The sequence below is a fragment of the Panthera pardus genome, unplaced genomic scaffold, assembly GCF_024362965.1.
Source record: "Panthera pardus isolate Hobbes unplaced genomic scaffold, ASM2436296v1 HiC_scaffold_2, whole genome shotgun sequence".
Classification (NCBI taxonomy): domain Eukaryota; kingdom Metazoa; phylum Chordata; class Mammalia; order Carnivora; family Felidae; genus Panthera; species Panthera pardus.
In genome coordinates this window covers 91,565,996-91,581,200 of record NW_026526765.1, presented here as the reverse complement: position 1 = coordinate 91,581,200, position 15,205 = coordinate 91,565,996, and the positions used below count along the sequence as shown (strand labels likewise).

Genomic DNA, 15,205 nt, shown 5'->3' with positions numbered 1-15,205 from the left:
AATAATACCCTGATATTAGGCATCTTGTCATTCATTCAACAAATATTTATTGTAAACCTACTAGATTTAAGGGATAAATTGGTATGTAAAATAAGCACATAACTCTTCCAAATAAGGTCAAATAACCCCAACAGGTCTAGTTCAAGAGACAGAATGATTGCAATCGTCTCTGTTGCAATTCCCCATGGTTTTCTCTAGGTTTCTATTTTGGTAGTCAAACAATAAGCAAGTGTTTGCTGAGCTCTTACTAGTCATTCATTTATCAACTGTATTTTGAATATCTGCGATATGCAAGGCACGATTCTAGGTTATGATCAGGAATCCGTGATGACTCAGGTGGACATTGTCTTTAAGCTACCCAGAGTGATGAGAAATACACAAATAAATACAAAAGAAGGTAGACCAAATGGAGAAATAACTGTCAATCAAGGTAGAAAGTAGCGTGGCTTTCTTGCTTACAGGAGTGGAAATCATGAAGGGGTTCCTGGAGGATGTGCACCTGATCTTATAGACGAGCCATAAGGGAAAGTTCTCCCTGTCAGGGAAAGCACATTGGCAAAAGCAGCACAATGAGCAATCAAGGGACACAAAGGAAAAAGAACAAGTGGCTAAGTGGGCGATGTGGTATTAAAAGGGAATATGGGAAAAAAAAAGTAGGGAAGTTAGTTCAGGGCCAGGTTTTGGCAAATGATAAGGTTCAACTTATGGAGCTGTTGGCCCTAAATGTGTCTCTGTGTCTCTTATTGTGCAAAGGCTAGCAAAGAAGACATACAGCTAGACTCCTGCCCTCAAGGCTTTTATAATCTAATATGCACGTGGAAAGGCAAATGCAAGATCTTCACAGTTAACTATTCTCATACCTTTACCTACCAGATGATGTTGAGTTCTATAAAGAAAGCAGCTATACAATTGGCACCAGTCCGGAAAGAGCATATTCAGAGTTGTCTGATGTATGGCATAACCACCATCTACTGTGCTTACCTTTTATGTGTGACTACAGGTTCTCAGGACCCATTTCTCCCAGAAGCACTCTCATGAGTGCTGCCGGCTCCTGTCTTACCATATTACTCTTGAAGGATTCACTGCCTAGGCTGTGAGAATGTAGCTCACCAAGGACCTCTGTTCAGTCTGAAGAGAGGCAGCATTAAAGCATACACAACTGGGAGAAGGCAGCAGATAATGGACTGAGCTGGTAAGAATGTATATGAACAAAAGTGACTGGAAGGCAAAGAGTGGGCTGACTGCAAACCACAAATAATGGCACAGAGTCTAGAAACAAAAGTGGCAAATGGCTCTCTCAATAATCTTGATGGGAAGCACTGCTCATCCCTCCATCTCTCAGACAAGGGAAGTCACCGGAGCAAGGCAACGTTAAACTACTCACTATTTCTGGGGAGAATTTTAGGTGCTGAATCAATGCTTATAGACAAGTATGTGTGGGTCGACTTTCCTCCTTTTGTGTTGATGCATTAAAATGAGCATATGAACAGATGAAAAGGATCCCTGAATTAATTTTCAACCTCACCCCAGCTGCCACTTCCATATTTACCGTTCACTTGAGCCCCACACCTTCTCACATCTCTACCTCTCTCTTTTGCCTAAAGTTTTCATCCATCCTCTCTCTTTTGCCTAAAGTTGAAAGTTTCCATCTGAGCTTTCAAAGCTATTCCTGCTCTCCCACTCCCATGTTTTCCAGGTAATCGAGTTGAGCAAATTTAAACAAGCTTTTAAAGTCATGTAACAATTATTTATCTATCATTTTTTATATACTCCAGGGCTCACCAGAGCTTTCAAGAAGTTAATGAACACTGACCATCTCCAAAAGGAGGAAAAAAAACGTACAGTGTTCCCAAACTTATTTGGTCACAGGACTTTCATTAGATGAAGGAGTGTATTTATCCACAGTAACTTCATAAGCTATTGGAGGCATACACTGTTTTGCAGAGCGTGTTTATTTGTTTTTTACCTTCACACAGCCCAACATTATGGAGGACAGATATTAGCAGACGATACATTAACGGTAGATTGGTTAACAGATTAAAGTTGCAGTTATTCACTTATTTATTTAACAAATATTTATTGAGCACCTACTATGAGCTTTTCAGGCATTGAAAAAGAGGAACAAGTAAACGAATCAAGTCTTCACTCTTAGGAAGCTTACTTTCCAGAGGAGAGAAAAATAATAAAAAATAAATACATAACATGTCAGGTGGTGTGGAGTTCTAAAAAATAAATGATAATATGATGAATGGGGATTAGAGAGAAGGTGAAGGAAGGTTTTACAATACCACATTTTATTCAAGCTGGTTGGAGAAGAACACTCTGAGAATATCACTTGTGCAAAGATCTGATAAGAAAGGGAGCAAGCCTCATGGTTATCTAGGAAGGAGAGGCTTACGTGAACACAAATGAAAAGTCCCCACACTGGAAGCAGCTTTGGCATGTTTGCAGAGAGCAAGGAAAATGGTGTGACCCAAGTGGAATCAGCATGATGGAACATGGTTGGGAAGATCCAAGATGGCAGGAACAGAACACGTTGGTCTCTTGGTTGCTATATGAGTTTGGATTCTACTCCAAGTGAAGTAGGAAATGTGCGTGCGTGCGTGCGTGTGTGTGTATGTGTGTGTGTGTGTGTGTGTGTGTGTGTGTGTGTGTGTGTGTGTGTGAGGGTGGTGTTGTACCCAGAAATGCCCTAATATGAGTTGTGTTTTAAGAGGATCACTTTGGCTGTTGTTTTAGAAATACACTAGAGACAAATGTAGAGATAGCACAATCATTTGAGTACATAATAATGGATCAGAGTGCCGTAGAGAAAAAAGTGGAAGTGTAGGAAGTGATCAGAATCTGGATATTATGGTCTTTAAGTAATCACAGAGCATACAGGAGACACTGAGTACAGACAAATCTTCTAAGGAGTTTCACTGAAAACCAAACAATTGGAAAAATAGCACGACATGTTTTCATTCTCTCTCTCTCCCTGTCTCTCTCTCTCTCTTTCTCTCACCCATTCTCCCTCCTTCCCTCCACCCCTTTCCTTGTTTACCTCTCTCTCACCCCAGCTATTAAGAAGATACACACTCTTGATTACAAGACTTTGCTTTATTTATTTATTTATTTATTTATTTATTTATTTAAATTTTTTGAACGTTTATTTTTCAGAGACAGAGTGTGAGTGGGGGAGGGGCAGAGAGAGATGGAGACACAGAATCCAAAGCAGGCTCCAGGCTCTGAGCTGTCAGCACAGGGCTTGTCGCGGAGCTCAAACCCACAAACCGTGAGACCATGACCTGAGCCAAAGTCAGATGCTTAACTGACTGAGCCACGCAGGCGCCCAAGACTTTACTTTTAAATCGAGACATCTATTGTTCCCATCCTCTCTGCTGCAAATTTAGCTCAGATAAAAATAAGTATTTACTTTAGTTTTATTTTAGTCCCAATTTCTTTTACCATAATTAAGGAAAAAGTATTTTGAAAACCAGTCATGTTTATGAAGGTATAGAACTTCTAATTGTATGTAACATTGCATACTTTAAATTGCCTGGATATCATCAATCTGGACCTAAAAGAAGGCTAAGGGCCCAGTTATTTCCATTTTATGCATGAGGAAGCCAAGGCTCAGCATAATCATTGGTTCAAGTTGATATGACTTGTTAAAAGCATATAAGAAATCAAAGCTTGGGTCTCCTCTACAGTGAATTCTCAACCTGCTTCATGCCATCCTTCTTTCAATAAACTATACTCAGGGGTAGGTACCTGGATGGATTAGTCAGTTAAGCACCCAACTCTTGATTTCGGCTCAGATCATGATCTCATAGTTGTGAGATCCCAGGTCATGATCCAGTCATGAGATGGAGCCCCACATCAGGCTCTGTGCAGACAGCACGGAGCCGGCTTGGGATTCTCTCTCTGCCCCTCCCCTGCTCACACTTGCTCTCTCTTTTTCTCTCAAAATAAATAAATAAACATTTAAAAATAAATCAATAAATAAACTATACTTATTTTATTTGGAAAGAGTCACAAGCAAATCATTTACTTATCACTAAAAGGATCCTTTTTTATATATGGTTGAGGGGAAGAAGTTACATTTAGAAATGTTCTCGTGTAAGATGTTATCTTATAAAATGATTACAACTTCCTGAATATCCAAGGATAATTTATTTCCAAGGCATATATTGCCTTAAATTTTTCTAAGCTTATAGGCTATGGCATGATTGCAAAATCAACCGGGAACTGTGAGAGCAAAATCAATCAAGATACATTTTAAAGGCTGATGTTAGTAAATATCCACTCAATGCAACTGTGATTTCCAGATTTACCAATGATGTCCTCTTTTTCAGAATCAGTATTATATTTTAGTATGTAATTATATTAGTGATGATTTACATATCACTTCTATTATGTTTTCTTTAAAATATACTGAATCCGACCATTATGACTTAGCTAATGTGAAAGATAAATACATGTAAAGACAACCAATCTTATGAGTCCTTTAAGAATACCAAAATTTGAAAATTTATTAAGTAACATCATGTACACTAAAGGCAGTGATTATATGTGTGTTTGTACTACACATCTTTTTTCATCTTTAAAAGTTTAGATTCTATGCTGATGATGCTGTTAAAAGCTAGAAACAAATGTCAATAATATTGCATACTGGAAAATGTAACGGTGTATCATACAGCCCCAGTCTATGGCAAAATTTAAGTGAAAAAAGTTATAATGTTACTGAAATTCACTAGCAAAAAACAAATATTTATGATCCTAGTGGAATCCACTTCAAACCAGTTTCCAAATCTGAACACTGTTTAGTTCTTCCCATGTCCTCATTACCACCTCAGTCCAAGCCACCATCATCTCCCAGCTGGTCTCAGCTGTTCCACTCTTGCCTCCAACACAGCCTGTTCATCAACAGCCAGAGGTACTCTCCAAACAGAAGTTAGTGAGCATACTTTTTATTGCTCTTCACCCTCCAAAGATGCTCTTTCACAATTATAAATAAAGTAAAAAGTCCTTCCTCTGGCTTATCAGGCTCTACATAATCTGACCCTTGACTACCTCTCAGGCCTCTTTTCCACCCGTCTCCTCATTATTCACCATACTCCAGGTATATACCCTTCTTAAGACTCTAGCATTTACTATTCTCTGTTAACTTGCCTAACCCCCTAACTTCATTTACAGCCTCCACAGAAAAGTTAGCTGCTGGGAGAAAACTTCCTTGGCCATGCTTTAAAACAGCACTCAAACACCTCTGCTCTTTGTCTTTATCCTTATAATATGCATCAATACTTGATATTATATAGTGCTACATTAATCATTTTAATTGAAATATTTGTTGACATAATTGTAAATTCACATCCATTTGTAAAAAAAAAAAAGAAAAATAAAAAAATACAAAGAAATCCCACGTACATTTTCCCCAGTTCCTCTCAATGGTTAACATTTTGCAAAACCATAATATAAAATCACAACTAAAATATTGACATTACTACATCAGTCTTATTCCTATTTCTCCAGTTTTGCTTCTACTCATTTATATAAATGTAAGTAATTCTATACAGTTTTATCACATATGTAAGTTTGTGCATCTATCATCCCAGTCAACATACTAAAGAGTTCCAAAACCACGAAAATACCTCATATCCTTTTATAAGCACATCCATCCCCCTCTCTTCTTCTCTAACACTTGAAAACTACTAGTCTGTCCTTTGTTTCTAAATTCTTGCTATTTCACAAAGGCTATATAATTAGAATCATCTAGTATGTATTCTCTTGGGACTGGCATTTTTTCACTCAGCTTAATTTCCTGGAGATTTATCTAAGTTATTGGATGTGTCCGCAGTTGCTTTCCCTTTATTGCTGAGTAATGTATGTACCACTGTTGGTTTAACCATTCACCTGTTGAAGAACATCTTGGCTGATTCTATTTTTAGCTATTATCCATAAAGCTCCTAAGAACAACCACTTATATATTTTTGTGTGAACTCAAGTTTTCATTTCTCTGGGATAAATGCCCAAGAGGGCAATTGCTGGGTCATATGGTAAATGTATGTATCATAGTTTTTATTACCTACCTCCCCATTAGAATGGAAGTCCTATGATACCAGCGACTTGGTTGTTTTGGATCAGTGTTGTATCCTAGCGTCCATAACAGTGCTTGGCACAGAGCAAGGAATTAACATATATCTGTTGGACGAGTAGGCTTCAGAGCCTTATGGAGCCAATTTGCACAGATGCTATTGCTTTTATAACTGATTAAAGCCAAATGAGTCTGCAAAAAGTCTCTCTGGGAAAAATGGTAGAGATGAGAATAAGAGAGGTATGGCCATGGTGTCCCCTCATGTGTCAGTTTGACCCTGAATGAAAGAGCTGTTAGGCTGAGCAGCTGTGTGTATAAAAGGATGTGTGAGTCTCTGAAAAAAAGTCACATGACTTTCCAGCCCCAAGGAACACAGAGTATCCCAATGTCATCAAAATGGCTGCTATAGCTTTGGACCATGTACAGTTTCAAGGGCCTGGAGGGCCACCAGCCCAGGACAAAGTAGCCTACTTGTTAACCGTATTTTCAAGATGGGACCAAGCAGCAGAGTCAGGGAGCTTATATACTTTCCTAAGCACATGTTGGCAACCTGGCAAAATAGTAAGTAAGCTCCCCCCAAAATATTTATTAAATGTGTAAATAAATAAATTACTTCTTGACAGGATTGGGTAAAGCTTCAGGGGAGAATGAGGCCTTACATGGGTCACTGGGATGGACAATGATAGTTTACAGGACAGGAATGTGGAAATCAATGTTAAGAGCCCAAGGTGAGAAACCTGTTACATCCAAAAAAACATATTTTAAACTGTATTTGTGGTACCACCTATATTCCTGGACATCCTTTATATAATCATGAATGAATCAGTTCTAGAAGGTCAGGCCTATTAGTATAAACACAACACTTTCATGTGTATAATTTTCTAGCAAAATTTGTTTAACATCTTTTTTGTCGAGATTTGTTTTCTTGACAAATTTCTTTCAATAAGCAATGGGAAAAAATCTTTAACTGTTATTAAAAGTGGCAATTTTCAAATATTTTGAGTTTGTGAATATGCAAATATCTCATTGCAAAAATCACAAATTATGTCTATATTTGAATAGTATAAATATCCATTATACGTATCTCAGTGCTCTTTGTAAGGCTCCTGCAAAGGATGAAAACACGAAAATTAAAATGCCTTGGAACTCTGATAGATTAAGGGATAACATATTTAAAAAAAATTTTTTTAATGTTTGTTTATTTTTGAGACAGAGACAGAGCATAAACGGGGCGGGGGGAGGGTCAGAGAGAGGGAGACACAGAATGTGAAGCAGGCTCCAGGCTCCGAGCTGCCAGCACAGAGCCTGATGCGGGGCTCGAACTCACGGACTGTGAGATCATGACCTAAGCTGAAGTCGAACTCTTAACCGACTGAGCCACCCAGGAGCCCCTGGGCGGGGGGGTGGGTAACATATTTTACAAACAATAAGCCAATATCTTTCTCTGGACTGATTCTTTCAATCAGTTCTTGCTGTAAATGGTTAAAAACGACAAAATTCAATAAGGTTGCATGATTATACATTTAGTGTGGGATTATGTTTGTGTACCCTAAGCTTGGCTCCTTGGCTTCTTTTTAAGTATTTTTCTGCTTAGTTTCTTAAAGGTATAGTAATTCCTCACAATATGGTTCTACAACACTGATTCCCAACCTTGGTTGTACATTAGAATCATCTGGGGAGATTTTAAAACTCTTAACGCCATATTCCAGACCAATTAAATCATAGTCTCTGGGGTGGGAGCCAGGCATCAGTATTTTTCATAGGTCCTCAAGTGATTCTAATGTGCAGCCACAGTTGAGAATCAGTGTTCCAGAATAATTTGCATCAGTTTCAGTAGGGTGCTTATTAACAGTCAGACCTGGATCCACAATCATATATATTAAATTGGAATATCTATAGATAAGCAAGAGAAATCTGAATATTTATCTGTAGTCCCAGCTGTACAGTAAGTTTGAGAACCTTTGGCTTACACAGTTAAGGCGCCCAACACTGACCTGTAAAGTCACTGGTGAGTAGTAGAGTTAGAAATTTCAACCCACAGTCAGAAAATCTTTTGGAGTTTGAGACAAGTCTATTTGGAAGTCTCTTTAGAGGTCTTGATTTAGCTAGTGTAGTTACATGGCTTGCAGGTGTCAGTAATAACTCCAGGTAAAGTTTCCACACAGTTTTCAAGTAAATACTTTATTAGGGCAAACTGATCCTTCAGTGGAAAGTTAAAGTAAAGAGGCCATTGAGCTAAAAGTAGAAAGAGTAATTTTTAAAAATAATAATTATTTATAAGAATCAGGGATGTTAAGACAAGAATTCTTACAGAAAAGCATAAAGCTGTGAATTGAGCTCCCTCTTGGCCCCCACTCATTTTTTTCCTTAAAAAAATTACAATTAAAATGTTTTTAGAGAAAGGGAGAAATTAAAGATCAATGGGAATCCCCATTATACTTAAAATTATTAGACCATCAGGGATAATTAACCCTTTAAAATATGTAAAGTATGTTTTCAAACCTCTCATCTAACACTAACAAGTATCCTGTTTAGGGAAGCAGGACAAAGGATTATCACTTTTTTTGTATGTAATGTTTTACTTCAAGCTTTAATTTAAATTCTAGTCAGTTAACATAGATGGTAAAGTTGGCTTCAGGTGTAGAATTTAGTGATTCATCACTTACATATAACACCCAGCACTCATCCCAACAAGTGCCCTCCTTAATATCCATCGCTGACTTAGCCCATCCTCCACCCATCTCCCTCCATCAACCCTCAGTTAGGACAAAGGATTATTAATTCCAGTTTTTATAGACATGTTATTTCTAGCACATAACACAGTGTGAAGGTCTGGGTGTTTGTTAAATTGAATTATCAGATAGGAATTTTGAAGCACAGAACCATTAAGTGCTAATTGATCATTCATCAATTGGGCTAGAGACAGCTGCATTAAAAACCCTGGCCTAATCCAGAAGTCTCCCCTAATGGCAGGCTTCCCCCAGTGTAAACTGGAGAATAAAGGCCATTCTTTGAGTTGTCCTTAGCCTGGTACACCCACAAACCATATGGATGCTTTTAACTATGTTGAGGGTACTGACCAAAGATTTTGATGCAATGGAGAGACGTGGGACCAGAGTCTGTATGTTTACTAAGCACCACATAACACAGATAACATGTAATTGCCAAATATGTTATTAAGCCAATTACACATGATCCTCAAAATGGAAAATATCATTGGCTAACTCTGAGAAAAGGGAAATATTTGAGTTACAAAAGTAAAATGACTCATAGGCCCATGCTGCATCAGCTTGGAATCTATATCTTTCTTGCCCAGAATACAACTTCCTTTTTAATCTTGATCACATGGAATTCAAGTGCTTTCATTTTTTAGTCATTGAAGCAATCCTTCCCATAGATCTTAAAAAGCACTTTGATTTCCTTGCTGAATTCAATGCCAAGGTTTGTGACACAAATAAGCGCTTGATTTCAAAGATGGAAATCCTTATTGTCAGTATTACTGGTAAGTGTTTTCTAATGTTAGGTTAGAATTAATACTATTCATAAAGTCATAATAAATATCTGATACGAGTCAAAAAATAAAAATAAGTAAATATTTGTTGAATGTATGAATCCATTAATCAATAGTGCAAAATTAAGACCAAACTGGTTTACAATAGTTAGCATAACACATAAGGAGGAAAGTTTTAGATTCTGTGTTTTTCTGGCCAACTTCTTCAGTGGGAAAAGGGACTAGAGAGCATATTGTCTTCAGCTAATCTGATAATATGGGCTATTTCTTTAAACCAGTCCTTTTTCTTTCAGGGCTTGTGAACACCTAGATCAGCTCTCCTTCCTCAAAGAATAAGAACCACAAAAATTTATGCTTAACAGAAATTGAAGGCTGGGAGCTGTGCACACATAGGGAACAATGCACAGAATGCCTTCAGTGGTAAGGAGTTCCGGGAATGAAGAAATCGTCCTTCCCTAAGGCATTAGATTTGTTACTAGGCAACAAATAAAATATGATTACTTCTAGTCAGCCCCAAATGAGGCTCCCAGAAGAAAACTGTGTACTTAAAAATTCCTTTCAAAAGTCTAACCTTTAGACAATTTTGGTGCTCAATTCACCCTGTAATTTACATTTTATAATGTATACACACATACACAAGCATGTATATACATATGTATACATATATGTACATGTGTGTATTTCACATTATTCTATGGAATTTTAAGAGCATGTATAATTTGGTAATTCTATATAAAAATACTAATTATTATTAGTCTTATAAAATTATAACCTCTGCTACTGTCATGATAAAAAAATTCACACATAATGGCTAAAATCCAAAACACTAAAGTAACAAATGCTGGTGGGGTTACAGAACATTGGAACTCTCATCCATCACAGGTAAGTGTGCAAAATGGTACAACCACTGTGGAAGGCGGTTGGAAGTTTCTTACTTTTTTTAAAAGTGTTTATTTATTTATTTTGACACAGAGAGGGAGAGGGTGTGCATGCAAACAGGGGAGGGGCAGAGAGAGTGGGAGCATGCATGCATGCAGGAGAGGGGCGGGGGGGTGGGGAGGAATCTTGAGCAGGCTCCACACACTCAGCACAAAGCCTGAAACAGGGCTTGATCTAATGAACCATGAGATCATGGCCTAAGTTGAAATCAAGAGTCATGCTTAACTGGTGGCTTAACAGGGTGGCTTAACTGACTGAGCCACCCAGGTGGCCCTGAGGTTTCTTACTCTTACACGCACTCTTACAAAATGACACAGCAATTGAACTCTTAGATATTTACTCTGGTAAGTTTAAGACTGTCACACAAGACAAAAGAGAAAGCTGCACATGAATGTTTATAGCAGCACTATTTATAACTGCCAGAAAGTTGAAAACAACTAAGGTGTTCTTTAATAGGTGAATGAATAAACAAACAGTGATACATCTATAAAATGGAATACTATTCAGTGTTTTTTTTAAAGCTATTAAGACATGGAGGAACCTTACATATATATTGCTAAGTGAAAGAAGTTAGCCAGAAAAGGCTGTACACTATATTATTCCAGACACATACACTGCAGGATTCCAACTACATGACATTCTGGAAAAGGCAAAACTATAGAGACAAAGATAAAAAAAAAAAATCAGTGCTTGCCAGGGATTTGGCAAAAGAAGAAGGGATGACTAGACAGAGCACAGAAGATTTTTAGGTCAGTGAAACCGTTTACGAGGCTATGGTAGACATGATATTATGTATTTTTCAAAATCCATAGGGCTGTGTAATACAAAAAGTGAACCCTAATATAAACTATGGATGTCAGTTCAAAATAATCAATACTGTTGTATCAGTTATGAGAAATATGCCCTATTAATGCGAATGCTAGTAATAGGGGCAACAATACAGGCAGGTAGAGGGATAAATGGGAACTCACTGCTCAATTTCTCTGTAAACCTGAAACTGCTCTAAAATCTAAAATCCATTTATTAAAAAATCATATGTAGATAATATTAATTCTGGCACTGGAAACACTTTTTTCTAATTTGTAACATATTGACAAAATAGTTGTTAAAGTAAGTCTATTAATTATGTATTTATCATTCCTGTATCATGAAACTTAAATTTCTTTAGCTATATTCCAAAAGATATTTAATTCACATTCTGCCATATTGAACTAAATTAATAAGCTCCCCTTTTATGGCTATCTGAAGAAATTTTCAATCCTTTTTCCAAATGAAATGTTCATATTTTATTGGTGCATTTCTTATTTTCATTGACTTTCAATATTGTCTTGATTTGCAAAAACAATAATAAGTATTTTTGCCTCTAATGTGGTGTTATATAACTGAATGCCAATTACTTTTAGCTACTGAAAGTCTTGTGCAGAATTTCTCAAACTTCAGTGTGTATGTGGGTGTCTACTGGGGATCATTTTGAAAAAACAGATTTCTGACTTAGTTAAGCGGTCCTGACAATCTACATTTCTAACAAGCTTCCAGGCAATTCTGATGCATGACCCCACACTTTGAGCAGCAAGGCTCTAGAGCACATCTGGGCCATGAAACTATTGCCATTGTAAAAAATAAACCCAGATACCCAGCAGTTCTTACAAGGGATTAAATTGCTGCTTTTTGTTTGTTTGTTTGTTTGTTTGTTTGTTTCCCCTACCTGAAAAAGCTCCCAGGGAACCCAAAACTTTTAAATCTACTTTTCCAATATATAATCCTTTTCAATTTCATCTATGAAGAGAATGGCTTGATAACCTTTGTACAGTAAGCAACCTACCCATTTAGTCAAAATACTCTCCTAGCTTGCATGAACCGAAGACCATCTGTTTCTAGTTCAATTACTTGATTTATATATCTTCAATCGCAGAAAGATCAAACAACTGGCTCAAGGTCACTTAACCAATAACTGCAAAGGTCAGATCTAAATCCAGGTCTCTGAATCCAAATCCAGTCCTTTCCCCTCCATTTTCTGTTGTTTCTGATAATGATGCACTCCAAAGAATAGTGACTAGTTTGTTGAGACCACAAAATCCCAATTCTGAATTGAAAATCTCAGCCACAGGCTTGCCAGTGCAATTCCTAACATGGATTTAAAGTCTTGTTTGGAACCAGGTACAATAAGGGAGAGAATTTCTTTGTGCTTCAAAATAAGCCCTGGAATTCAAAGAAATTATGTGGATTAATGAGCTTATTTGAATACAGTGTAAGGTAGGAGAGAAAAGGCTTGGATGTTCCACCATGGAGAACGGAAGTGAGAATAGTTTGCTTTATTTCTCAAAACCTGATGGTTCTATTGAAAGAATTCATAGCTAACCATGTATGGGAGTCAGAAGCAGGTGGACACTTCTCCAGGACCCTGTCCAGGGCAACCTCCCTTATACTGGGACTATCAAATGATGACCAGATGTCTTCAATGGAACTTCCAAGCTATTAAAGGTAATTGAAACTAAATTTTTCTTCACAATATGAAGAAAACAAGATGACTCAGAGATGTGAAAAAAATTTTATGCCATTGTATAGATATTTTTAGTTGGAGCTTATATTTAGACTCTCTTGACCTCTGGTTTAAGGACAAGCCACAACTTCACACTGATATCAGCAGTAGGTTAGGGTTAGAGACTTCATCAATATGAAATATTTAAGTGACATTAGGGTCCACATATGCTTTCTAAATACAGTAAGAATCCTTGTATACTCTTACCCTCTCCCTCCTCGAGCCCTGTAGCATAGAAAAGAAAAAGTAAGGGTGATCTGACCTTGGGAGAAATTCCTGCCTCTGAACATTTGACAACATCCCATTATGAAAATTCTGTTCTCATTTCAAGGGAAGATTTCTCTGTAAGTGTGTGTTTGGATGTAAGTGGCTCAACTGAGGTGCTCAAGTGGGTGACCAGACTGTCTTCCTCTAGGCCCTGCTGACACCATATCACAAATATTTGTAAACAAGGAAGATTAGTAATGTTCTCTTTACGGGATTAAGTGAATGTCAAAGCAGCCAAGACTTTGGGCTCCCATGTCTGTCTATCTGGGGATGCTCTGAGGTATTCATGTGTGAATGCTGAGCAATAATGCTATAATAAGGGAGAATCAGCCTTGGCAATTCTGGACCCAGTCTGAGAAAAATCAGTAGCCTCTCAGTTCCTTGTGGGTGATCTGAGCTCTGAGAGATAATTATAGGCAGTTTAGGTGCCTGTTGTAAAGAGCACAAATGCTACCGTACTATAACCGTCTTGCACAGAACTTATACTATAAATTCCCAGTCACGGCAAGTCTCCAGAAAAGTACATTCTTCCCCCACAGTCGCAGAGCCCGGAGGCATTCTATGTTGTTTGCTGGTGGTTGGAAATCTGGCTCTAGATGACATACCCAGCTTTGCCTTACTCATTCCTAACACCATGGTCTTAACCATCACTCCAACAATTAGGGCTCATGTATTCATTCCCCACTCTTACTACCAGGTACCATTCCTGCATTCCCCTCCCTCTGATCAAAATCCTCTCCCTCTTCCAAGACTCAGCTCACATGGGACATCCTCCATAAGATCCTGCCCTGACAGCATCCCATCCACTGTGGCTTCCCTGCTTGCTGCACCCCTACCACAGATAAGGACCCCCAACCACTCACTTGGAATTTCTGTTGAGCCACACTTCTAAGAAGACAGCATCACGAGCAGTCCTATTTTGTTTAACTTCCCAGGATAAATAAGAACGGGGATAAAAGAGAAAAGTGCAGATAATACATTTATTGAACTTTCAAAGATTTTTGTGCTAAAAATGCCAACATTGGAAGCAGGAGGAAACTGGATTGCTGAGAGGGCTGGGTGGGCAGTTTTCTTTTATGAGTGTATCTCTGAAGCTAATCAACAGAATAATATCTGGGAAGCATGAAGAATATAGCTTCAGGACAAGTGTGAAAGAAAGAGGCAGATAGTTTAAAATAAAAGGCAACACTTTGCAAGTATGGCTGGACAATATTGAAAAAGGCTGACACCATGAAGCTATTAGCCCCATATACCACTGGGAGGATTGAGACATAGTCCAGGAGTCCTCAGCAGGAGATGTGGTATATTCAGTGGGAGAGAGGTGGCATTATTCAACTCTCAGGGTTCTCTGTTGCTGGAAGCTTCTATCAGTCTACTACCAATAAGAATGATAATGACTTGCATAGTTTGCAATCAATAATAATAAAAGCACAATGACTGGGGATGACTTACTGTGCTGACAGTGAATCCCATTAAATCCTCGAGGACATTTACAAACATAACCTATGAACGTGTCCCCTCGGTAAGCCTCACTGATTTCGCAGGTTCCTCCATTATGGCATGGGTTAGGAATGCAGGGACCTGAAAGGCAGAAAAAAAAAAAAAAATTGCTGCATGATACATATGCTTTAAAGTAGATACTGGGCCAACATTTTGCAATTAACAGTTTTATAGATATTACATACATATTTATAGATACTTATAGATATCTATATCTATAATATAGATATAATCTATATCTATAATATCATATTTATAGGTATTTATATTTCTGAATATTCTTGGTATAGGAAATAGAGTTGTTATATGGGCTCTAATAGCCTGGGATTGAATCCTGGTTTCGCCACCTTCTAACCATGTGGCCTGGGAGGAT

At 37.8% G+C, this 15,205-nt stretch overlaps 1 protein-coding gene across 2 annotated transcripts in view; it reads right to left on the bottom strand.

The window, feature by feature from the left end:
• Positions 1 to 15,205, bottom strand: part of EDIL3 (EGF like repeats and discoidin domains 3) — a 416,155-nt gene that overhangs the window by 213,531 nt on the left and 187,419 nt on the right. For both annotated transcript variants that reach the window (XM_019462837.2, XM_019462838.2), the window contains one exon: positions 14,785 to 14,913. In XM_019462837.2, the coding sequence (XP_019318382.1) occupies positions 14,785 to 14,913 (129 nt within the window). The remainder of the gene's footprint in view (positions 1 to 14,784; positions 14,914 to 15,205) is intronic.